At 35.6% G+C, this 27,582-nt stretch overlaps 1 protein-coding gene across 1 annotated transcript in view; it reads left to right on the top strand.

The window, feature by feature from the left end:
• The window catches only part of TRAPPC9 (trafficking protein particle complex subunit 9), a 1,041,075-nt gene that overhangs the window by 731,209 nt on the left and 282,284 nt on the right, over positions 1-27,582 (top strand). The window contains exon 21 of the mRNA XM_074202721.1: positions 13,177-13,267. Coding sequence (XP_074058822.1) covers positions 13,177-13,267 — 91 coding nt within the window. The remainder of the gene's footprint in view (positions 1-13,176; positions 13,268-27,582) is intronic.

Here is a 27,582-nt window from a genome sequence, read left to right as displayed (position 1 = left end):
AATTGCTGATGCTAACATTTCTAATACAATATTGAATAGTAGTGGTGATAATGGGCACGCACCCTTGTTTCACCCCTGATCTTATTGGGAATGCCTCTAGCCTCTCCCCATTGAATATAATGCTTGTTGACGGTTTCAGATAGATACTGCTAATTATTTTACGGAACAGTCCATTTATTCCTACACTCTCTTGTGTTTTTAATAGGAATGGATGCTGTATTTTGTCAAAAGCTTTTTCAGCATCTATTGTTATGATCATATGATTTCTTGTGGGTTTGTTGCTGATATAATTCAGTATACTAACAGTTTTCCTAATATTGAACCAACCCTGCATTCCTGGAATAAATCCTACTCGATCATAATGTATTATCCTAGTGATAACTTGTTGTAATCATTTTGCTAAGATTTTATTTAGGATTTTTGCATCTATATTCATCAGGGAAGTAGGTCTATAATTTTCTTTCTCTGTTTTAACTCTTCCTGGTTTAGGTAACAGTACCATATTGGTTTCATAGAAAGGGTTAGGTAGAGTTCCAGCTTTCCCTATTTTTCCAAAGAGTTTATATAGAATTGGAATCAATTGTTCCTTAAATGTTTGGTAGAATTTACTTGTGAATCCATCAGGCCCTGGAGATTTTTTTTTAGGGAGTTCAGTAATGGCTTGTTGAATTTCTTTTTCTGAGATAGGGTTGTTTAGGTATTTAATCTCTTCTTCATTCAACCTGGGCAACTTAGATTTTTATAAATATTCATCCATTTCACTTAGATTATCATATTTATTGGCATAGAGTTGGGCAAAATAATTTCAAATTATTACTTTAATTTCCTCCTCATTGGTGGTGAGTTCACCTTTTTCATTTATGATACTAGCTATTTGGTTTTCTTCTTTCTTTTTTTTTTAATCAAATTGACCAGAGGTTTATCAATTTTATTGTTTTTTTATAATAATACCAACTTTTGGTTTTATTTATTAATTCAATAGTTTTTTTGCTTTTAATTTTATTAGTTTATCCTTTAATTTTTAGAATTTCTAATTTGATACTTAATTGGGGATTTTTGATTTGTTCTTTCTCTGATTTTTTTAGTTACATGTTTTGTTCATTGATTTCCTCTTTCTACAATTTATTCATATAAGCATTTAGAGCTATAATAATATCCCCTGAGAGTTGCTTTGAATGAATCCCATAGGTTTTGGTATGTTGTTTCATTATTATCATTATCTAGGATAAAATGGTTAATTCTTTCTATAATTTGTTTTTTGGTCCACTCATTTTTTAAAATGGGGTTATTCAGTTTCCAATTTGTTCTGGGTCTATATCTCCTTGGCCCAGTATTGCATATGACTTTTATTGCATTGTGATCTGAGAAAGATGTATTCACTATTTCTGCCTTTCTGCAGTTGATCATTAGGTTTTTATGTCCTAGTACATGGTCAATTTTTGTATAAGTTCCATGTACTGCAGAGAAAAAGGTATATTCCTTTCTATCCCCATTCAGTTTCCTCCATAAATCTACCATATCTAATTTTTCTAACAATCTATTTACCTCCCTAATTTCTTTCTTGTTTGTTTTATGATTCGATTTTATCTAGATCTGATAGTGGGAAGTTGAGGTCTCCCACTAGTAGAGTTTTGCTATCTATGTCTTCCTGTAATTCTTTCAGCTTCTCCTCTAAGAATTTGGATGCTGTCCCGCTGGGTGCATATATATATATATATATATATATATATATATATATATATATATATATATAATATATATATATATATATATGCATATATATATATATTACGCTATATATATATATACGTATATATATATATATATTCAATATTGAAATGACTTTATTGTCTATGGTACCTTTTAAGAGGATATAGTTTCCTTCCTTATCTCTTTTATCGCTATCTATTTTTGCTGCTGCTTTGTCTGAGATAAGGATTGCTACCCCTGCTTTTTTTACTTCAGCTGAAGCAAAATATATTTTGCTCCAACCTTTTACCTTTACTCTATATGTATCTCTCTGCTTCAAATGAGTTTCTTGTAAGCAGCATATTGTAGGATTCTGGTTTTAATCCACTCTGCTATTTGCTTACGTTTTAAGGGAGAGTTCAACCCATTCACATTTAAGTTTATGATTACTAATACTTTATTGCCCTCCATGCTATCTTCCCTCTGTTTGTATTTTCCCCCTTCCCCCCCTTTTATCCATATTCCCCAGTCTTTTGTTTCTGAAAACCACCCCCTTCAAGTGTGTTTGCCCTCCTATATCACACCCTCCCCTTTCTTTCCCCTTTCCCTTTTTCCCTTTTCCCTTCCCTTCCTTTTATTATTTCCCCTTATTTCCCCCACTCCCCTTACCTTTCTCCATCCCCCCCTCCCCTTTTCCCCTTTTAATACTTGAAAGGTTAGATGTTTTATAAGTTAACTGAGTATGTGTAGGTTGACTTTAAGCCAAGTCTGATGAGAAGAAGATTCAGGTGTTTCTCCTCTGCTCCCTTCTTTCCCACTGTTACCATAGGTTTTTTGTACCTCTTAGTGTAATGTGATTTAACCCCATTCAATCACCTCCCTCCTCCCAACTTTTTCCTGTCCCCCTTTTTAGGGCAGTAGTGTTTTTTTTTAGATCATTCTATCTAAGTCATAGAAAATTCTGAGTGTCTGACCATTCTAGTTCTGTATATTCTATCAAATATAGTCTAAATTCCTGAGAGTTATTAGAGTCTTTCTCCCAAATGGGGTTAAAGCCAGTTACATCCCATTAGATAGTAGTCTCATGGATAGGTCATGAATGTCCATCATTTCTGGCAAGGTGTATTCTCTCCGTTAGAGTTACATTCATTGCATTTTTTTTCTTTTACCTCCCCCCCCCCTTTTTTTTTTTACCTTTTAATGTGTCTCTTGGACCTCCTGTTTGATGTCCAGATTTTCTGTTTACCTCTGGTCTTTTCATCAGAAATTTTTGGAATTCTTCCATTTCGTTAAATGTACATCTTTTTTCCCTGGAAGAGTAGGCTCAGCTTTGCAGGAAAGTAGATTCTTGGCTGCATTCCAAGCTCCCATGCTCTTCGAAATATCTCGTTCCAGGCCCTTCGATCCCTTAATGTTGATGCAGCCAGGTCCTACGTGATCCCTACTGTGGCTCCTTGATATTTAAATTGTTTCTTTCTGGCTGCTTGCAGGATTTTCTCTTTTATCTGATAGTTCTGGAGTTTGGCCACCACATTCTTTGGTGTTTTCATTTTAGGATCTTTTTCTGGTGGGGATTGATGTACTCTTTCAATAACTACTTTGCCCTCCGATTCCATGATATCAGGGCAGTTTTCCTTCACTAGATCCTGTAATATTAAGTCCAGGCTTTTTTTCCTCTTCAATGTTTTCAGGAAGTCCTATAATTTTCAGGTTGCCCCTCCTCGATCTATTCTCAAGGTCAGTGGTTTTGTTGATGAGGTATTTTACATTTGCTTCTATTTTTTCTGTTTTTTGATTTTGTTTAACTGACTCTTGCTGTCTCATGGAGTCATTAGTTTCTGTAGACTCCATTCTTTTTTGCGGGGAGGAGTTTTCTTCATTAACCTCTTGCAACTCCTTTTCCAATTGGTCAGTTCTACTTTTGAGAGAGCTTTCCAGTTGACCAATTGAGGTTTTGAGAGAATTAATTTCTTTTTGCATTTGCTCATGTGAGCATCTGAGAGAATTGTTCTCATTTTGTAATTGTCCAATTGATGTTCTGAGAGATTTATTCTCCTTTTGTGTTTGTGCAATTGTACTTTCTAAGGTTTTGTTTTCTTGTTGCAAGGTATTAATTGTCTCTCCCAAATTTTTAAGCTCCTTCCTTATTTCTTCGAGGAAGTCTTTCTGTGATGGAGACCAGATTGTATTCTCCTTAGAGGTTCCAGGTCTCTCTGAGTTGGGGTCTTTCCCTTCCAGGAATTTTTCTATGGATCCACCTTTCTGTTGACCCTTCTTCATTATGCTAAGACCTTGAGCTGGGGCGGGGCCTGGTTCACCTGGGCTTGGGATCGCTAAAGGCTTTACTGGGTGCAGTTTCTCTGGCTGGACAGTAGGAGGTGCTGGTTGCCCTCTCTGGGGTGTCTGTGACCTTGGTTGGGAGGCCTTCTCCCTTTGCCCGAAGAGAGGAGTTGGAACTATTGAATTCTTTTGCCTTCAATCAGTGGTGGGCTTTACCCTGGCCTGAGGTCATTCCTCAGCTGGGCTGGTTCTTAGTCTCACACACCTGGGCCTGAGGCAGAAGTAGTTTGCAATTGTTTGTTTTGGAGGAGGTGTCAGTGCAATGGAGGCCTGGGCTCAGAGTTTCTCAGCCAGAAGGAGCCCAGAGGTGTCAGCAGCTCTCCTGCACCAGACCTCTCCCTGCAGCCCCTTCCCCAAGCTCCAGGGGGACAGCACCAACACCAGCGCCTCTGCTTCCCACAGACCCAAGCCCCTTTTGTCCACCTCCACCGCTGTTCCAGCAGGTCCTGCTCTCTGGCCCTCAGACTCCTGGTTCCAATTCAGCTGTTACTCTGGCTGATCCGGGTCTGATACTCACCTGCTCGAATTCTACCAAAGCTGCAGCGGGAGACAAATCCTGAGGTAGATGGTCTTTCTCCTGGCTTTTCTCTCTGGGTTCCGTGAATCGGACTTCCTCTAAGAGGTTTGTTTCATGTGATAGATGGGAAAGAGATCAGGAGACTCTAGAACTGTGCCTGTCTTCTCTCCGTCATCTTGGCCAGAAGTCCCACATTGTTCTTAAGACATCTCTTATTCAAGTTAAACATCCCTAGGTACTTCATTATATGACATGGTCTCATGTTCTCTTATCATTCTAACCATCTTCCTTTGGACATTTTTCAACATTCATACCAAACACAATACTTAGATGTCTATTCAGCACTCCATATTTACTCAGATTACAGTAAAAGATAATGTATCATTACCTCCCTCAATCTGAAAATATGCTTATCTTCGATACAACCTAATATCACATGAGCTTATATGGCTACCACATCACAGTTTAATTTTTATTGTCATGTGAAACTTTCATTCCACTAAAACCCCTGTTCTTGTCTAATTGTGTCCCCTTTATCTATTCCAGAATATTTGTTTTTTTTAACTGATGTACTTGATATTAAATTGGTTCCTCATCCCAGTCACATTTGAATTCCATTTCTGTCAACCAGCATATAAGCTAATAAGCTTCTCAGCTTCATAGCTTCATGTCATCTGCAAATTGAAAGGTATGCCATCTATGTTTTCATCCAAGTCATTGATAGAAATGTTGAAGAAGACTGAATACTGAACTCTGCCTTAGTCATCTAGTGTCCATGACCTTCACAGAATTTTAGAGCAGAAAATTATCTCCTGGAATATTTAGTCCAACCCTCTCTTTGTAAAGATAAACTGAGGGACAAATTGAATTCTTAAATTATCTATGGCCTCATGATTGTAATAAAAATTACTTATGCTCTCAGTTATCCAAGTTATTTAGCCCCGCTCCCTTTCTGATACATTTTTAATTGCTATATAATTTCATCTTTGCAGACATACCCTCTCCAAGTGAAAAGTCATGTCTATCCATTCCCTCTCAGACTTTGAAATTTCTTTCTTTCCATGAAATATCACATCAGGAATCTTCATCTAGGTATTTTAATATATCATTGAATCTAATTTAACATTCTAGTTTTCCATCTCTCCCACCATCAATACATGACTTTTGTTGTTGTTCAGTCACTTCATTTTTGTCCAACATTTCATGATCCCATTTGGGGTTTTCTTGGCAAAGATCACAAACTGGTTTCCCATTTCCTTCTCCAGCTCATTTTACACATGAAGAAACCAAGGCAACAGGGTTAATTGACTTGCCCAGAGTCACAAATCTAGCAAATGTCTAATACTAGGTCTGAACTCTTGAGGGGGCTCTTTTTGATTCTAAGCCCAATGCTCCATCCACTGTGTCACCTAGTTGCCCTCAATGCATGACTCACCCACCTCTTTGAGTCATATATGTCCTTGATCGTCTTTCTTATAGTATCTGATAGTAAAAATTCTCCATATAATTCATTTATAATAATTTATAGTATTACTGCAATGAACTGTATATTTTATCACCCCAAATATTGATTCTTCTGATATTGTAGAATTGCCTGTTCACAACAACAGGGAAACTGAGTCCAGAACAGAGACTTTATATTATTTATCCTTATATCTCACTTAATACTTGATCATGTGCACTACACCTAGCATTCATCCATTAAATATCTCTTGGGGTGAATTGAATTGAATTGAATCCCTGGAGATAATTGCCAATTACATATGTGTATAAAATCATGCTTAAAATCTTTCCATTTCCAATTACTTCATCTAATTTGTTCCTTTGATCAGTTCCTTGTTTGTTTATTTTTTTAATTTACCTGAATCTAATGAGTGGTTTTCAGATGAAAGGTCCTATATCTTGGCCCCTTATATCATAAATCTTTGAAATTTGTAGCTTAAATTCAGCAGATGTTGGTAAAAGGAGAACAGTCTTTTTTGATTCAATTGTGTCCCTTCCTAACTACTGATCATCTTTTCATAACAGGCTGGTATTAAATATCTACCTGGCTATTCTATAAGGTCTCCTTGGAGTTCCAATACAAAGTCAGTCTTAAAAAAATTAGTTTATAAATTCTGCTTCAAAGATTTGAGGAGAAGTTCACATTTTTATTTTGTTTAAGATTTTTTCCCCTTAATTTTAAGGGAAAACTCATTGTGGATTTAATTAAATTAATTTCTTAAATAACATTTAATTAAATGTAAATTAAATTTTAAAAAAGTAAAATTTTAATTGACTAAACTTTTAACCAAAAATGAGAGATTAATGAGAGAGTACTGATTGATTCCTAGTACAGTGTTCTTCAGGGTTACCTTTTCAAGACCACATTCCTAAGTACAATATGGTATTCTGAAGTGATTATTATTGAACCAATGCATCTGTGTAAAGAAGACACTAAATTGCTATGATTTGTTTGCTCAGTTAGAAAGATGGCCTTGTTTCTGAGGTCAGCATCATAGATATCACTTTGATATGGGCTTGTTAATTCTATAATCAAACTTTTTGACTATTATAGGACAGATCATTAATCCCAGTCAAATATATTAATAACTGTGGGAACAAAGGCAGAGATGAAGGCTATAGATGAATCTTCTCCATTTCTCTTCTGATATAAAAACATTTCAAAGGCCAATATTAATAGCTTTACATTAGTATTGTCCTTTATGCACATCTCTTTTAATTCTCATGACATACTTTCAAGTCAAGAAATGCCAAAGGTCATATAGCTAGGGCGTAGTTGATTTACTTCTGCTTCTTTTGGAAATGAAAAAAAAGTGAAATTGTTCATTAATAATACTTTTAATATTAACCACATTATTTACTATTAATATTGCCAATAATAAACTACCTATAAATTTATATTATTGTTGCTTCTGTTATCCTTCCACAAGGTATTTTCATCCATTGGCAAAGATTAGAATCCCTTCTTGACCTAATAGATTCAATTCAATTGAATTCTACCAACACTTGTATAAATTTCTGCTGTCTGTAAAGGACTATGTTAGGTGTTTTTGGATAAAAAGAGCCATCAGATAATATTTTTGGTAAAAAAAAAACTCATAATAACAATTCATCTGTGGAAGGAGGACTGATTGAACCATAGATATTTTAAAGCTGAGGCTGAAGAAAAGATTTCCCTATGGAAAACTATCAAGTGATAGTCAAAAAAAATTATCTGGTGATTATCTGTCCTTTTTGTACCTTCTGTTGTAAAGGAGAAAGGGCCTTAGGAGTTTAAAATGCTTGAAGTTGGTGTTAGAAAAAGTTGAGACAAAGGATTGAGACAAATTCCATCTTGCTCTCTTGGAAGTTAAGGAAAATGAGAAACATAAAAATAAGGGTAAAACAAAATAGAATGTGAGAAGTGAATAGGGGGGCTAGGTGGATAGAGCACTGGCCTTGGAGTCAGGAGTACCTGAATTCAAATCCAACCTCAGACACTTAATAATTACCTAGCTGTGTGGCCTTGGGCAAGCCACTTAACCCCATTGTCTTGCAAAAAAAAAAACACCTAAAAAAATGAATTAAGAAGGTGTTACAAAATAGAATGTATGAGAAGTGAATAAGAAGTGAATAAGATCTAATGAGTTAGGGGAGGTTTCTTGGAAGAAGTGAAGTGAAAGTAGGGTTTTGAAGTGATAAAGAGTTTGAACTACAGGGCATTTAAATTTTTACATAAAAAATGGGGGGAGGGAACCTATTAATAAACTCATTTCTATCTTACTTTCAGGTTTACAAAGTTACAAAATCCTTTTAGAAGAGTTAAATGACATTTTTTTCTTAGTTTCAAACGTTAGAAAACATCAATTCTAGGTCTTGACTCTGGGTTTCTTGACTCTATATTCTTGACTCCATGATTCAAAAAAAGGGCTCCCCCCCAATCACTAATAATGTTGAGACCCTGAATGCATCTGTGTATTCTCCGCCCCCCCCCTTTTTTGTTTTACAAGGCAATGGGGTTAAGTGACTCGCCCAAGGTCATACAGCTAGGTAGTTAGTAAGTGTCTGAGGTCACATTTGAACTCAGGTCCTCCTGACTCCAGGGCCAGTGCTGTATCCACTGCACCACCTAACTGTCTCTAATTCCCCCTTTTTTAGAGCCTAATATTTGACTAGTTAGCACTCAGCTTTTCTTCCCACACAAGATAGCCTGGCTCTTGCACTCCTGCCTTACTGTCCCTGACTTCCTTCTTGTGGAATCCTCAGGTAGTTCTCACTGTACCACAGCCACAGATTCTCAGAATTTGGAGCTTTCAAGGACTAATTCTGGGCTCCACCCCCCCCCCCCATGATATTCCTAACCAGTGTGCCTGGGTCGCTGCTATAAAACTCACAGTTTTCTATGAAACCCCCACTAATTCCTGTGTTACAGTAGTTCCTTTCACCTTGGGATAGCTCTGATTCTTAGAAAATTTAATCCTTTATATTTTCTTCTTCTACTTCTATATACTAGATATTTATCAGTTTCTGTTTCATATGCAAAAGAAGTAGGGAATAGTAGTCTAGTTATTAGTCAAGAAACCTGAGTTCTAGAGTCAACAGTTTTCACTACTAACTGTGTAGTCTAGAATAATTTGCCTTTTGAAGCCCTTAGTTTTCTCATCATTAAAATAAGGGGCTTGTATTCAGTGTTTTAGAAGGGCCTTTTCACTTCTATGATGTCATGCTTCTGATAGAACTCAGATTCTTAAAATATGAATGCCAAATTTGGGTACCAGTTTCTCATGGGAACAAAAAGCATGCATGATTTGGAGTAGATTCCTTTCCCTCTCTGTGACTCAATTTTTGCATAAGTAAAATGGGGATGGGGTGGATTAGAAGTTGATAATCCTATTGTTTTCAGAGACTGTTTCCATAAAACCAGAACTTTCTTCTGGTTGTTGGAGAGGTATGAATGGGCAATAGTGGTTAATGTAGTGATCTTAGATTGTGCTTAGTAAAAGGACATGTAGTGTAACTATAGATCACACAGTATGGTAGAAGGAACACTTGTCTTGACTGGAATTTCAAACTTAAACCTGCTCCTTACTGACTATATGACCCAAGAGGAGTCATACAAACTTTCTGATCTTATTTTTCTAATCCATAAATTGGGGGTTGATATTTTCACTCCATACATCACAGGTTTGTTATAAAGAAAGTAACTTGCAAACTTTAAAGTTCTGGAGAAATGTGAGCTCTTAGTACAGTTGATAGCACTATTAATATTCATGAAGATTGTTTTTAAATTGCATGATTAATGGTTTGTAAAGCTGGAAAGTGATTTTGTAGATTATAGAACACAGGGTGAAAGGGACCTTAGAGATCATCTAGTCTTAGCTTCATCACTTGATAGATGAAAAAACTGAGGGTCATTGAGGCCAAAGGTCTTACAAGGTCACAAAGATAGTATTTGGCAGAGGCCAAATTTGAATTCTAGTCTTCTTTCTTCCAAGCTAAATCTCTCTCTTTCCAGCTCACAAGACATTCTCACTTTCCATAGGTAAATGGGGAAGAATTTCCTGATAGTACATTTTTTTGGATGCTTTGGCTGTTACGTTAGCACTTGGAACATATATGTTTTCCAAGTGTCTCAACCTAATTTCTCTCTCTATGGGTCCTTGTTGTTCATCTTTATGACTCCCTCGATTATGAACTTGCTTAAGTGAGCCCCATTTGTAATAATATGTGTAATTAAAGAAAGATATATGATATGCCAGGAAGGAAGCCAGCATGAACCCAGTGCACATGGAGAAACTCATTGGTTTTATTTAACACAAAGTAACAGTTTGTGTGGCTTATTAAGGGAATCTGAGCACTCATTTTTCATTATTGTAAGGAGTCAGTATGGTACCTAGATACAAACAGAAGAGAGGCTTCCTCTTCATGCACCTGCTTTTATTTTATAGAATTCCAAAACAGGATTTCAGAAAAAGAGAAGATGCAGTGGTACTTTTCATCCATTTAAATGTGTACAGATTTGTGCAGTGCAGTCAAAATAGCACCATACTTGGAGTTAGGAAGATCATAATTCAATCCAAACTCTGAAAATTATTAGAATGTGATTTTGAACAAGTCACTTACCTTGAAATGTCACTTTCCTCATCTGCAAAATGAATATGGAGAAAAGCATTTTTCTAAACCTTATTGTGCTTTATAAAAGCTATTTTCAGTATTTCATAAGTTTTATTATTATTTATTAATTGACCTATATGTACAAAGTATTCTGTGTGATAGGTGCTGGGAGTAAAAAGAAAGTCTGCCCTTAGAAGCTAACCTTCTACTGATATCAGCAGGAACAGGACATGTATTAGGCTGAAGGAAATAGAGAATAGACTTGCAATGAAGATAAAAGTGAAGTCATTTCATTTTGATGAGGATCAAGAACAATACAGAACAGAGTTGACTTTTCAGCTGAAACTTGTAAGAACACATGAATTCTGGAAAGTAGTGATAAAGAGAGTGTCTTAGTGCTCCCACCCTCTGATCAGAAGCCAGACCTGGGAGCAAGAGGTCCCCCATCCTTCTCTTTTATCCCCTCTTCTTTCCTTATTTTTGAAAGAAATGGAATAAATGGGCTGGCTCTCCCCTTCAAGACATACACAAGGATTTGGTGAGTTATGGTGCCTTTTGGTTGGCTGCAGAGCCAGAAATGCAAGTACACTCAGAAGGCCCCAAAGGAGACACTTGGCCTTTTTCACTACTGGCTTTGAGATGTAAGAATGATGGAATCTGGGTGGGGGAGTGGGCAGAGGAGGGGAGGGCAGGAAAAGGTGGGTATTCTCTGTGTTCCCAGCCTTCCCTTAGAAGAGATGCTTGGGTTTGGGATGGGGCTCCTATACTTTGTGTCTTCTTTCCTTGGGCATAAGGACTTCTGAGTCATCCAGAGGTTGAAAGAATGATGAAAGTTTGCCAGGAGCTCAGCCTGGTGAGGAGCACAGCCCCAAGGAATGACCTCAAAAGATCCAGCTCAGCAGTGAACTGACCCAGCAAATAAACTTGCTAAGTCTTGCCAACAAGGAAATCATTTCAGTTACTATTAATACCACATTTGGAAAGTGAACTTGGTGTCAATATTTAAAATCTGAGCCAGAGGTGGTAGGGGAAGAGTTTGCTCTTAGTTTATATACTTGTGTTCTCATTGTATCTTCTCAGAAAATATGTTTATGTAAACTAAATTATATTAGCTGGTTAAATTGTTAGTTAAGTAAAGGTATTGATGATACTGAGTTATTAACTGGCACTAACAATTGTCTTTGTTTTTTTTGAAGGGAGGGGGAGACATACTCCAGTGATGACTTAAGCCAGGTAAAATTATAGAAACTTCATAATCTTTTTAGGGTGACACCTGAAGAGAAGATAAAGAGAGTCAATTCCTCTCCTGGTTGTGCAACAACCTTTTAGACTCCTTCTACCATGTCATATCATTTTTCTCACTAAGAAGGTTACTCCATCCTTGTACTCCCTTCTTCTGACTCATTGGTTCTCCCAGAATCTCATTTTAAGGTCAAGTTTCCATGTCAGCTCTGCATTTATTCCCTCTGGACTCCATTCCAGGTTCTCTGAACTTTATCCAACATGTCCCCTCATGGATAACTTCTTATTCTTTTTTTCAGCTCCTTTTCATATGTTATCTTCTCCTATTAGAACAGACAATCCTTGAAGACACAGAGAGTCTTTGGTGCTGAACTCAGAACAGTGTCTGACTCATAGGAAGAGTTATATTTATGCTTGTTTATTTTATTTGACCAATATCTGGGAGCCTGATCTGCTTGTGTGAAATGGGATAAATATTTCCAGAGACTGAAGTAAAAAAGAACTGAGTTCAAATGTGGTCTTAGACACATATTAGCTGTGTGACCATAGGCAAGTCACTTATCTCTGTCTGCTTCTAAGTTTCCTCAATTGTGGGAGTGGTTTAGTTTGTTTTCCTGATGCTTCATGATCCCATTTGGGATTTTCTTGGCAAAGATCCCAAAATTGTTTACCTTTTCCTTCTCCATCTCATTTTGCACTTGAGGAAACTGAGACGAACAGAGCTAAGTGACTTTTCTAGGGTTTTACAGTTAATAAGTATCTGAAGTGAAATTTGAATTCAGGTCCTGTTTACTTCAGAGCCTACCTAGCTGCCTCTTCAGCAGTAACATGGGAAATAATAAAAACACATACCTCTTGGGATTGTTGTGAAGACAAAATGAGATAATATTTGTAAAGTACTTAGCCTGCACTTAGTAAAGTACACTGCTGCACATTTATTGAATAAACTTACTTGTTCCTTTTAAAAAGACTTCAAATCTAGACTAATGGTTTTATTTTTTATTTCTCTCTATTTATATTTAAAAGTGTCATTTTGCCTCTGAGAAATGTTTTGGCTGTATCCTCAATATTTTAAAATGTGGTTGTATTTTCGTTGTATTTTTTTAGGTTTCTTCCCTGATTCAACTTGTCATTTTAGAGATTACTCTTAAATTCTATATAGTTGGGCATCTTTAATGTTTTTATTACCTGTTTTTTCCCCTGTAGTCTAATTCAGTAGCATTAAAATGTCTGCCTTTTGTTTTTACAGAACTTTTTATTCAGAATCTCAATTTTCCTTAACTTTGATTTACCCATCTTTGAAGCGACATGGGGAAGCGAGTGTTGAGGGGATCCTCAACCAGCTGGTCCTAGAGCATCTCCAGTTGGCTCCTTTGCAGTGGGGTGAGTAATCTCTGAAGAATAAAGTTTTACTAGATTCACATTGTTTCCTTAGCTTAATAATCAATCATTTAAAAAGTAGTTGTTAGAGAAACCACAAATATTCAAGCGACGTTGCCTAGAAATCTTTACAATTGAAGAAGCTACCAGAAGATAATTTTGTTATAATTGAGTTTCTGAAGTTATGCTAGCTAAGTTTATTGATTGAATAAGTAAAAGTCTTCATTTCTACTTGATTTGACTCTTGGTTTTACCTCAGTGTTTTGGAAGTATTAACTACTTTTGGCTTGCTACCAAAAAATATCAATATGCACCTTGTTTGGCTTGTGTTTTAGGTTTCTCTTTTGATTCAAAATGGCAGGTGATGATTTCTAAATAAACCTGAACTAATTTAGTGCAATGTGATATGTGGGTAGGGTAATCTGAGCTTTGGAACTGTGTTGGAATGAAACTTACCGCAAGTAATCTTAGAAGGGTCAAGTAGCTTCACTTGGACTCACAGCCATTAGTCATAGCTTCTTGAGCTTAAACTATGTTAGGATAAATGAGACTCCTTGTTCACGTTTTATGAGAGGGTGCAAAAGCAGCTATTTTGAAAGTGACTTTGAAAGATTACTGTTTCTACTTCATCCATTATTACTAACCTTTGATTTAAAGGTTTATCTTGTGGCATATATAGGGACAGATGTTGTGGTCTTTTTTTTCTAAGCAATGAGTGCTCTGCTTTTCTTTATTAAGAAAGAACATACCACAGTGCTTTGAAGTTGGAGTCATTTTTTCTAAGTGTATTCATTTGACATGATGCTATCACAGTATGAGCCTGTTTTAGATCAACTCTTTTAACCAGTGTTGTTTTAAAAAAAAAACCTCAAAACAGAAGAAGGTAAATTATAGTCTTTTCTCCATTATCTAGTTAATGAACAAAGTTTATTTATCCCATTGGAAAGGCTCAGGAAAATCACTTCCTGCTTTCCCCCCAATCTTCCAGCTTTATCCCTACCCCTGACCTCTTTCAGTATCCTTTCTGAAATAGAAGAGTGCATCCATTTGCTGCCACCCTTCTTATCTATAACCATTTTTCTTTGCTATATCATAAGTTACCAATCCACAGATTCTATAGAATGAAGATTTTTATACTTTGGAAGATATATTCTTTTTATTAACAAGGATCAAAGTATGTCCTTCTAGTGGCTTGGAGTCCATCCTGTATCGGTCTCATGGGATCCAAAATAACATTTATCTGTATGGTTCACTGACTATTTATTAAGCATTAACTATACGCTTTCTCCATGCTGCACACCAGGCTCAGAGACTAAAAAGATGAAAATCAAAACAGAGACTATAAAGCATGAAAACAGATAATTAAATTCAAGCTATATACCAAATAATTTCTGAATTGAAATTGGGGTTGGGAGTGAAGGGTTTGTGGTAAAGAGGGTAGAGGGATTTAGAATAGGAAGTTTTCTTAAGTTGAGCCTGGAAGGAAACTTGGAATTCTAATGGAGTTTATTCCATCTATTATATCCTGCCAGATAAGACTGCTGGATACAGAGAAAAGCAAACGGACCATTTTGGTTGAATCAACCAAATTGAATTCACAAATAAAAATAATATGAAATAAGCCTGAAAAGAGAGGCTAGAACCTAATTATAAAGGACTAAAAATACCAGAGAGAAGGTTTGGGTTGTTATTTTGTTTTTTCTTTTTGTTTTGTTTTTTAGAGGCCATGGGAGGCACTGAAACTTCTTGAGGAAGGAAATGATATATTCAGAGCTGTAGTTTTTTTAATTTTTTTTTATATCAAGTCTGTGATTGACATAAGGAGATTCCCTGGGAGGAATCTCCTTCTTACAATGCAAATCAGTGTCTTCTCTGCAATTCGGAGTTTTAGAAAATTAGCTGGAGCACTGGGAGACTAAATACTTGCCCAGAATTACATAGCCAGTATATGTCACATAGTACTTGATCCCAGATGTCCCTTGCTGAGATTGACATTTTATTCACTATATCATGCTTCCTTATGGTTGTTCATATGTTTCAGGAATATCATTTTGCAACTATCAGGTTATTTTGGAAAGAATTGAGACTAATTAGCAGGCTTTTGTAGTGGTCCAGGGGAGACCAGAAAGATGGAAATTCTCTTGAAGAAGTTGAGGTTGCAGAATAGAGGAATATACATATATACATATGTATAGGTCAGAGAATCCAACTTACGTTTTATAATTTTTTTGTTATCTAGTTTATTTTTTAAAGCAATGTATTATCAATAGCAAATTGTATCTTCAACACATCACTGCATTTTCTTGGCTTTTTTTTACTTGCACATCATTATAAACAATATCTTAATAGGTAGAAGTCAATGCCAGAATCCCCCTGGGATTCTATAATTCAGACATCTGGTGGAAAATAAACAAATTAATAAAATTCTGGATAAGTTCACACCTAGCACATGATTATTGTCAATGGAAATGACTTTTACAGCTGAGATGCGAAGAAAGGGGAGAGCAAGGACACAAGTTCCTAGTAGGGGAAAGAAGATATTATGTGAAGGAAGGAGTGAATATAATTAGATTATTTTCTTTCCCAAAATGGAAGCAATATTATGGTGATCTTACTAGCTTCCTTACTTAGCTTTATTGAAAGTAATTATTGAAGAGTACAAATTCTATATGTACTTTGACATAATTGGAATATAGGATCTTGTATTCTAGAGCAGGGATCCATAAACCCAAGTCTACTGACCAAATCCAGTCTTCCACCTGCGTTTGTACAGCCAATGAACTAAGAATTGTTGTTACATGTTTAAATAAAGCTTATGACTCTTATGTTTAAATTGAGACAAATATAGATGCTTAAGCCTAAATGTCAGCTTTAATGTCAAGGCAGGTTTGTTATAGTATCTGACCTATAGTAGTACTAGGAAGCTTATTCATTATTCCATGAACTTCTGAAGACAAAGCTGGAATTGTTTTTTTTTCCTTTTCTCTAGACAAGTGCTATTTATAAAATGCAAACTTGATTTTCCTTTTGAAATCATTACAGCAAATTGCAAAGCTGTGGTTTTTAAATGATGGGTTTGTGCTGGATAACTCTACAATAACAAAACAAAATAAAATGATTAGATAGGTATGTATAAGGGTGTATATATATATATATATATATATATATATAAAATTTGTATGATTATGAGTATAATACACATTCCAATATTCCAATGAATCTGTGATCTCATGGATCTGATTAATACCATCAAATCTTTCCTGACTCTAGTGCATATTCTTTGATGAGTTTACCACTGGGATTCACCTAATGTTCTTGGTGCATTCAGCAAATTCTCTTGGGACTTTACTGATACCAGTGATGCACATAGTTCCATGGTCTCACTGCATATGAAGTAATTGATGTAATGTAACTTTATGAGGTGCTTCCCATGAACATTTCCTTGGTAGAAAGTATATGAGCCATGCCTTATCAGTTTGGAACATTGGGAAATGGGTAACCCCATACTACTGTGGAAGGCTGATGGCGCCTAGAAGTTCTGACACTGGGAGTTGTTGGAAGGGGTAAGGAATGAAAATTCCTAGAACTTAGAGCATTGAATAGACCTTAGTGCTTAGGCCTAGCCACTTCATTTAATAGATAGGTGATGTAATCTGCCAGCAGTCACATAACTAGAAAGTAGAAAAGAATTCAAATCCAGGTCTTTAGATCCGAATTCTACTGTTTGTTTTCATCATTCTATATGAGTAATGGCCAGAAAGGCAGGGGTTCCTTCTAGGGCAGAATGACAGCAAATTGTTTCATAATTTCATGCCTAGGTATGAGTGGAGTTAGCTATTCCTAGAAACTTTTCTGGCTTCTATAAAGAATTTAAGGAGAAGCTCTATACACTCTTCAATTCAATGCTTTGTAAGTTTGATTTTAATTTCTTTTTTTTTTTTGCAAGGCAAATGGGGTTAAGTGGCTTGCCCAAGGCCACACAGCTAGGTAATTATTAAGCATCTGAGGCTGGATTTGAACTCAGGTACTCCCTGACTCCAGGGCCAGTGCTCTATCCACTGCACCACCTAGCTGCCCCTGATTTTAATTTCTTATTCTCAGCTATTAGTAAAATTGTTTGAGAAGAAAACCAGTCTTCAAAAGATCACATAAACATCTTGGTTTAACTAAAGAAAAAATAAAGCATTCTCACTAAGGCTGGGCATGGACAGTATGAGGGGGAAGGTATTTCCTAATTCTACTCTTCCCCCCCTCCATTGCCTCCTGAATAAGAAGTCAAGTTGTTATTAGTGAAACAAAAAAAAATAAATACTGATAATATAGTGTTTAAAGAACCATTCATCTTCCTCCTTTCTAATATCTGTTTCTTCCTACGGTGCAAGAAAAGGGAGAAAAGCTTGATTGGTTGGATTTTAGACCAGATATTATTGGACAGTAAACAGCTGGGTAGTACTATATTCACCTTGCTCAACTTGCCAGCTGACCCTCTGTTTCCTTCCCATGGTTACTTAGTAACTGTGATGTGATGTAGATTGTTTCTGCACCCTAGATATTTCCAAACTTCTGTTCTCTGTGAGTATATTAGCCAGCACTTCTGTCATTTATTAACAAATAATGAATTAGTTTTAGTTGTTTAACTCAGTACATTTGGGAAAAATCAAGACATTGTCCATCATAATCTAAAAATTATGACAGTATGCAGTATTGTCTGTGCATCTCTCTACTGCATCAGATGGCATTTTACTTGGAACTTAGGGATGAATATGATAAAACTAACAACTAAATGAATTGAATGTAGAATGCTAGAGGTGACAAGGACCTCAGAACATAAGTGGGTAAAACTTGAAGGAAATGTAGAGATCATGCAGCTCTATCCTTTACTGGCAAAAAAAGGAAACACAGGTACAAAAAGGCTAGAGTCTTGCTCAGAATCATAGTGAGTTATAAGCTGATATTCCAGTCCAGGTTCCATGACTTCTAGCCCAGTACTCATCTAATTACCCCAAGGTTCTTCAGAACAAACTTGACTGTTGCTTCTTTTATTCCATTCTTAGGGGCCATTATAAGAGATTTGAATTTCTCATCTTCTCTGTAAAGTTACCAGGAGTTATGTGATGGAATGAAACTGCTTACACAGCATGCAAGCATTCAGGTTTTATATCAAGAGGGAAAAGGGAGAAAATCCTTTAAGTTTTACTAAAGAGCTGAGGCTGGAAGTCTGAAGCCTCTGCATGACAGATGCCAGGTTATCTACCTCAGATAAGCACAGACCTAATAAGTCTTGGCTAAAAATAGTTTTCTCAGTACCTTCCAATAGACAGGGCCTGGGCTGAGACATGATATTAAAACCCAACAGGCCTGCCAAGAAACACTCTTTGTCCCTTCAAATTTAGACCAAGAGAAGTAGGACAGACTTAGGAGATGCATAGAGGTGATTGTGGAGAGGATTCCAATGTCAGGCAGAGGATTGGATAAAATGACCTCTTAGATTCCTTCTAATTCAAAATCTGACTTTTTTTTTTTTGGTCTGGTGTAAAAGAATAAGTGCAAATACACTGATACCTATTGACATACAAGGCCAAATATTAGTTAAATATGGAATAGAATCTTAGCTCTTCTTTCTAGGTACTGAAAGTCTCTTGCTCAGTTGTAAAGTTGGGACTGGAACCTCTTTCTTCTTGTTATATAGAATGATCTAACTTGTTGATTAATTATTGGCAGTTACACAGCAAAGATTTATCAGAGATTCTTAAGATATGATTCTATTAGGAATTTTACAGGGTTTAGTGCCACAAAAAAATGACTTGGTATATAATGTAAACCCAAATATAAATGGGCTCATTTTGGAGGGGAAAAAATAGGCATCACATTTGGAGAAAGAAAAATTTATCTATTAATTTTCAGATTTATTTATTTATTTATCTAGCCCCAACTGCTCTCCTAATCTCCAGACTAGCATCTAAACTCGTAATGTGGGTGTCCTTTTTTCTCACCCTTCCATATCCAGTGTTTTTCCTAAGTCTTGTCTATTTTATCTTTTTAGATTGTGTCACAGTCTGATTTTTTTTTTTGCTTTATGATTTACAGAATTATTTCTGAACCATATCTCATTGTGCAGGTACTATTAACTGTTACCTGTCTTTAACTGTACTGTGACTGAATGTATAGGTCCTGATGTTAGGAATAACTTCACTGAATTCATTAGTACTAGACCACACTTAACGCCAGTGAAAACAAAGGGTTGGCATGCATCTCGAGCTGAGGAAGTATTGAACCATCTTATAGGTAAAGGGAATAATGAAGAACAAGTTCATAAAGAAAAAAGATGTGTTAGTTGTATAGTTATGGGTATAGTAATGTTGATAAGTATTATAATGTCCTCTGTAGATATAGCCATGTCTGTCTCTACAATGCAAAAGCAGAAGGTTGAAGCAGAATTTATCGAAGAATTAAGTAAAAATGTTACTAAAGGATTTCAAATTCAAAGCAGAATTAATGAGGAATTTTATCACATGTTAACAGGATTAAGTTATACCATTGTGGTTATTGGGGAAGAACTTGATGCATTAGAAATCAGAATGAATATAAAATGGGATTATAGATATACTCACTTTTGTGTGACATCCATATTGTATAATGATATTCATTATGTTTAGAAAAAAATAGAGATCATCTGAATGGCTTATGGGGAAACTCCTCATTTCACTTGATATGAAGGATTTAAGAAAGTTAGCTAAGGGCATGGAGGATGCCAATACTAGGGACCTGATGCCTGAACTTATGGTTGAACAATTGTATAATTGGTTCACTTCTATTTTTCATTGGCTTATGACAGGTGTTCCTATTATAGTAGCCATACTTCTACTACTATGTAATATCTCACTCATTATGAAATTAATTGGTAATTTTCATAAACTTGTCTCTGTCCAGGTGCATTATCTGCATTTACAAAACAAGTAAGGGGGAAATGTAGAGGACTGGAGTAGAATGTGAATCGACGATCCAGGCCATGCCTTAGTCGGCACCTGCTTTGTGGGATACATGCTCGGAAATTGCTATGTTACAGTTCTCCATGAATCCTGAAGATTTATACAATGCTAGATAAGGACCATGAGAACAGAGAAAGTATCCTACTTGGGAAGAAAATATGCCTGAAAATTATGAGCAATTAAGCTACTTAGAAAAGAAATAACCTCTCAGGAGCTAACTATTCATAAAGATTAACTAGCTGATAATGCCAAAGATTGACTTTCTGAGCCTTCCCCTTACCTTAGGTGCCATGTTTGTTGCCAGGGGACTCCCTTCCTGCTGGCCAGGGGGACTTCTCCACTGAAAGACCTGACAGCCTCCAGACAGTGCTGGGTCCCTGAATTCAAGCACCAAAAATGTAGACGTTCCTACTTCCAAGCATTTTCTAATCATTTCTTCCCCTGGGGCATTCCTTTCTAAACTGCTTAATACTTTTTTGCAATCAGGATTGCAATTTTCATAGGTCATGTGTTGCAAAAGTATATCTGCTGCTGGGCCTTCCCCTATTGATCTAATTATAGCCTTTCTAAGTCTTGCAATAATATCTGCATAAGGTTCTGTAGCCCCTTGATTAATTTTAATAAAAATCTTCCAAAGCTTGATCTGGAAGTGTAGCATTGGCCCTTCCTGGTCCATTGGTACTTTTTACACACCTGGAAATCCCACCATATTAGATGGCCCCACATTGGGCACCAAAAATGTAGGGGAGTGACTAGCATTCTCATTGCTTTGGTGAGAAGCTGAATAGAAAAGACACAGGCATGTGGGCAATGCAAGAGTAATCCATTTATTGTCCAAAGAGTCAGAATATGTCAGTATGTAAGCAGAAAAGGATATGTAAGCAAAAATGCGAGCTTGTGAGAATTGTACACTTTGATCTCGTCACAGACCTCTGTACACTATTTTCCTACATCCTAGGTATAAGATTTGTTTTGTCTAATTCAGTACTGGTCTCTGCACCTGCATAATTGTGTATAATATTTTCAGGCATATTTTGTTCCTAAGTTGGATACTCCCTCCATTCTCAGGGTCCTTATCTAGCATTGCATAAATCTTCAGGGTTCATGGAGAACTGTAATGAAGCAATCTTTGAGCATGTATCCCACAAAATCAGGTGCCGGCTAAGGCATGGCCTAGATCAAGGATTCGCACTCTACTTCAGCCCACTACAATTAACTCCAGTCTACAAAAAAACAAAAGAGAGGTTCACATGGGAGAAAATGACTCGACTTATTCATTAATCTAGTTAGTCTCAGAGATAGTATTCAGGTCCAGGTTTCCTAATGTCTATTGTAAGGCTCATTCCACTTTATCATATTCTTTCCTCATTATGCAACTAGGTAGAGTAGTGAACAGGAAGTTAGTTTTCAAATCAAAAAGATCTGATTGTTATTCCTAATTCAATCACTTATTAACTATGTGACTAAGCATAAGTCACTTAATTCTTCTGTGACTCAATCGCCTTGGAAAATAAAGGTGTTGGATTAAATGGACTTTCTCTGGTTCTATCCAGTTCTCAACTATGATCCTGTGACCCATGTTAAAGTCAAGGCCAATGTAAGATACTTGTGGGTTCCTAGCAAAATCATGTTACTAGCTGACCATATGATGCATAGTGAGGACTAGATGTTTTCTCTCATTCTCTCAAATCTCTCTAAAATAGGAATTAATTATAAGCTATAAACAATACCAATTTTCTCAATAGTTATTCAAACAAGGTTAACAACCCAATGACCTAACAGCAAAGAAGTTCAGTCTCTAAACCTTAACCTCCCTGGCCTCTTCTCTTTCCCCATCCATTGAGGTCCTAGAAACTTGGGTACACAAACCACCTAACCTACTTGCAGTGGAAGTCAACTTTACATCTTGACACCCTTAGATCCCAAAGGCAGAAATTTGCTCAAGCTCAGCATAACAGATCTTGGAGGAACAAAGGGAAAGGGTGGGTGGGTGAGGGGTAGAACACATGAAAGGATGGTGTGTGGGTCACTCCCCTCAGTCTGAGGGAAGGAGCCAGACAGTAAGCTGGGACCACATCTGTCTCCCCATATGTCACTTGGGGCAAGACAGAGGCTATTAAAGTGTTAATTCCCCAGCTTGGAAGTAGGCTGAGATGCTTTGAGGTTTAACCCTCAGGGAAACCACCCTCAAAGGCAAGGGAGTCGAAAAGCAGGAGGAAAAAAACACTGAAATTACTTAAGATCTAGGGAGGAAGAAAACTCTATTAGAGACTTTGAGCATAAGCAGATGAAACAATGAGGAAGTTATGATAGCTGGAAGGACTCTGGCCTGCAGATGAGATAAAATATTTCTTAGGCACTTAGAAACATTTATTGAAAGACAGAGAAAAATGAGTCAGTACCCGATGAGGCAGAGAACCTTATGGATTCCCAATAAAACATGGAATTACAGCTAGATGTTCCTGAAAGAGAAATAAAAATTATAAAAGTAGAATATGTGGCCTACACAACATAAGTAATTGATAGAATAGAAAATTTTAATCCATGATGGCACATCTCATCCAAGAAATAAAAGAGAGAATAACCAATTGGAAACAACTATCTGGAAGAGAAACTAAAGGCAAAAGCAAAGAAAACGTGATCTTCATACAAAGCATATTGATCTTGAAGAATGATCATAGAGATAATTTAAGCAGTTATAGAACTTCCAGAAGAAAATAAGTAAAAAAAACCTGATAAAGCAGGAAATAATACAAGAAAGTGTCCCAGCATTTCAGAACACAGAATACAAAGAACCAATTGATAGAACCCACAGATTAGCTCTGGTGGGGTTGGAGTGAGGCCTATGCTATGAACTAGAAAATGCATAAAGTTAATTTCAGCAGTTCCAATGACAAAAACAAATTCTGCAAGTGAGTAGAAGACCTTCAGATATAAAAGAAGAGAAATTTAAATATTAAGATGATTCTGCATATACCAGAATTCCTAGAAGATGCAGAAGGGAATATGTTCTGAAAAGCAAAGGAGCTCAAAATGCAGCTCCCTATAATTGGAGCCTAATCATAAATGAATAAAATAAAGATAGTCAATAAGGAAGTATTTGAGCTATTCCTAGAAGGAAAATCAGATCTGAAGAAATTATTTGCTTCTCAAATATCTTCAAACAACAGAAGAACAAGAGAGGCAAACAAATATAACAATCAAGGACAACAGCAAAATAAGAGTAGAGTCTATTAAGAGATTTATTTCTAAATGTACATGAGGAAAATTGAGGGAATACCTAACAATTGGGAAAAGATTAAATAAGTCGTAGAATAGGACTGTGATGAAATACTACTACTATGACATAAGAAATGATGAACTGATTGACTTTGGAAAAACATGGAAAAATTTGCATGGAAAAAATGAAGAGGGGTGGCTAGGTGGTGCAGTGGATAAAGCACCGGCCCTGGAGTCAGGAGTACCTGGATTCAAATCCGGTCTCATACACTTAATTACCTAGCTGTGTGGCCTTGGGCGAGCCACTTAACCCCATTTGCCTTACAAAAACCTAAAAAAAAAAAAAAAACAAACAAAATTGAAGAGTGAGATGAGTAGAACCAAGAGAACATCGCACAATAATAGCAATACTGTTGTAAGAACAACTTGGAATGTCTAAGTCTTTTTGAATATTATAAATACTCAGATTGGATACAAAGGATCTATGAAGAAAGATACTATCCACATCCAGAAAAAGAACTGATAAATAGACATATATAATAGTTTTATACATACATATATGTGTGTATGTACACACATGTGTGTATGTGTATCTGTGTGTCTATGTGTAATGGTGACCCTCAAGGGCAGGGTGGAGAGAGAGGGAGAAAACTAAAAGTGTTCAGCAGAGCACAAAGGAAAACTCAGTAGCACAGAAAAAGCAGAGTAGTCTTGAAATGATGTGTACAACTTATTACGCAGTTTTAAAACAAGAAAAGTAAATAGTGTGAAATGGAAATTGATGGTTTTATATTGAAACCTCTTTCTTATGTAGTGCAAATGACCTTTTTTGGTCTTTTAGTTCAAACTGAAAACAAATTTTTAAAAATATACATTTTTAAAAGTCAGTGATGGTAGAAAAACAGGCCTGAAACATGGACTAAACTTCACAATCTCAGTCTGTAAATAAATTTTGTTTCATTTTAGAGAGAAAAAGAAGACAAAGAATATGTGTGGCTGTTTAATCAAATAAAGGTGAATAGTGAAAAGAAAATAATTCCTCTTGTCTCTCATGAAGATTTTGAGGCAAATAGGAGGAGGTACCTAGAGTAAGGGCAAAGGTCAATAATGAATTGCACAGTGAGGGATAGAAGAAAATTCTTATTATTGACAACAACTTCTCCATAGAAGTTGAGATTTCTAAGATGGAGGCACAAACAAAAAAAGGAAATCAGGGGGCAGCTAGGTGGCGTAGTGGATAAAGCACCAGCCCTGGAGTCAGGAGTACCTGGGTTCAAATCTGATCTCAGACACTTAATAATTACCTAGCTGTGTGGCCTTGGGCAAGCCACTTAACCCCGTTTGCCTTGCAAAAACCTAAAATACATACATACATATATATATATATATATATATATATATATATATATATGTATATATATATATATATATATATACATATATACATATATATATGGACTCCTCTGAGCAAAAAAAAGTTTATTAAAAAAAGGAAATCAGAGTGAAAAACCTACAGGATAATAGCATAGAAAATGTTTAAAATAAGGAACCTTTAGCTTAGAATCTTTAATTCCAAGAAGAATACAGAGACTAAAGAAAGGCTTATTTGGATTAAAAGTCATGGATGAAAGAATAAAAGTTTAGCATCAATAGAAAGGGAAGACATTGAGGACACTGAGGGAGGTAAAATCCATGTTAATTTGCAAAGAGCACAGAAATGTAATGTTAAACCTAATAAGCAAAACAAGTTGAAGGAAGATGATGAGAGGGAGTTTTACTTGATTGCTTAACTGAAAAAAACATAGAACAATTATTTAACTATTATATAAAATCAGAAAAGAAAAAGAAACTACACAAAACACCAAAACTAGGGGGAAAGGTAACATGAGGTCAGCAGCAAGGTGTTTTTTGAGTTTGAGTAGAACAGGGCCAATGGAAATAGGAAAACCTTAAAATAGATTAAACTAAAATGACTGAAAAGTTACTCAACTTTGTTTTCAAAGAGAGAAGAAAAAATCCTCATTTGGAAAAAATTCAGTGTTAAGAGAAAAATGGAGGAAAATACTTATATCTCATAACTTTGAATGGATTATACAATCCAATAAAATGAAATAGTGGAAGATTCAACAAGAAAATGAGATCTCATAATCTATTGCTTACAAGAAAGAAATTTTAAAAACAATGATATATACAGAATAAAAATAAAGGGCTGAGAAAAAATTATCATACATCTGGTGAATCTAAAAGAACAGGAGGCTTAGAGATGGATAAAGAGAAGATAAAACAGTCCTTATTTGCTGATGCTAATTGAGATGATAACTTCCACAAAATTTCAGTTTATGAAATAAAACCTCAAAAATCAATTGCATTTCTATAGTATAATAATAATAACAAAACCTAATAGATGATAATATAAAGGAAATTCCTTTCCAAAAGTCTCCAGTATTCATAAAGTATCTGAGGAATAATTTATCCAAATGTACACAAGATTTCTAAAGGATTAAATTATAAAGTAATCCTGAAGGAAGGAAGGAACAGCTTAAATAACTAGAAGTATACTCTAGAATCATGACTAGGTCATATCAATATAATAAAAATGACAAAATATCAGTTTAATTATATTTTTATTTTTAATACTATATCAATCAAATTATCAAAGAAATCTTTTATATAACTTGATAAAGTAATATCAAAATTCATTCAAAAAAACAAAATTCTACAATTCCAAGAGAAATGAAGAGAAGACATACAGAGAGAAAAGCAACTTTCAGACTTCAGACTCTTATTATAAAACAGCAGTTATCAAAACCATCTAGCAGTAGTTAATAAATAGAGGTGGATCAATAGAACAGGATAGCCAAAAGAGACTTTTAAAAAATGAAATTTATTAATGAGTTTTGGTGAAATAGAAAATGTAAAGTACATTGTTAAAAATTACCTATTTCCTAAAAATTGCCAGGAAAATTCAAAAGCATTCTGACCCAAATTAGATTTATTCCAATAACTTACATCACTAGTTATTCCCCAATAGATAAGTAGTCAGAATATGGGTAAACAGTTCTCAAAAGAATTGCAAACTTTTAACAACTACATGAAATCACTAATAATAAGAGAAATGTGAATCAAAACAGTCCTGGAGCTTCATTTTAGCTCCTGCATTTCCAAAGATAACCAAAGATAGAAATAGTCAATATTGGAGGAGTTGTGAAAAATTGGGTTTACTGATGCATTTTTGGTAGAATTGTGAATCAATACAACCATTTTGGGAAGCAGTTTAGAATTGATTAAACAAAGAATTGGACAAAGAAATAGATGCCTATCAATTGGAGTATATGAATGCAATGGAGTGACACTGGGGTGTAAGAAATGATGAATGGGGGCCAGTTAGGTGGCACAGTGGAAATCGCACAGGCCTTGGAGTCAGGAGGACTTGAGTTCAAATCCAGCCTCAGATACTTAATAATTGCCTAGCAAGTCACTTAATCCCATTGCCTTGCAAAATAAACAAATACGAATAAAATAAAAAGAAATGATGAGTAATTTTAATGCAGAGGTGTAGATAGATAGATAGATAGATAGATAGATAGATAGATAGATAGATCTAAGTCAACTGACATAAACTTAACTAGATCTGAGGAAACTATACACAGTGACTATAGCAGTATACATCATTTTTTGCCTTTAAAATACTACTTATATAGAAATACTATATTCTTATATAGAATGCTAGGCAATATGGGGAAATACTTGACAAACTATGATGATATAATAAAAATAAATATATCTACAAAAACTTTTTGAAAAAAGAAAAGAAAATACAGTCAGGAGATGTAACATTTTATTAGGAATTGTATAGAGGCCTTTGTTACCAGGTAGAAGAATAAAGGAAGGAAAATAAGGTACAGAAGACTGAAATAGTAGGAAAAGAGCTCACAAAACTATCAACATATGCCATTTGGATTGTATACCCCATATATTAGTGCCGAGAGAGTGTAATTTTCTTGCATTACAAAAAGTTCATTTGTAAAAATCAACATTGAGTAGAATTCCTAATCCCCCCGTGTTCCCTTCTATCCCTTTTCCTACACATAGTCCTAATTATTGGATTAT

The sequence above is a fragment of the Macrotis lagotis genome, chromosome X (assembly GCF_037893015.1).
Source record: "Macrotis lagotis isolate mMagLag1 chromosome X, bilby.v1.9.chrom.fasta, whole genome shotgun sequence".
NCBI classification, from domain to species: Eukaryota; Metazoa; Chordata; class Mammalia; order Peramelemorphia; family Peramelidae; genus Macrotis; species Macrotis lagotis.
This window is presented reverse-complemented; position numbering and strand designations above follow the sequence as displayed.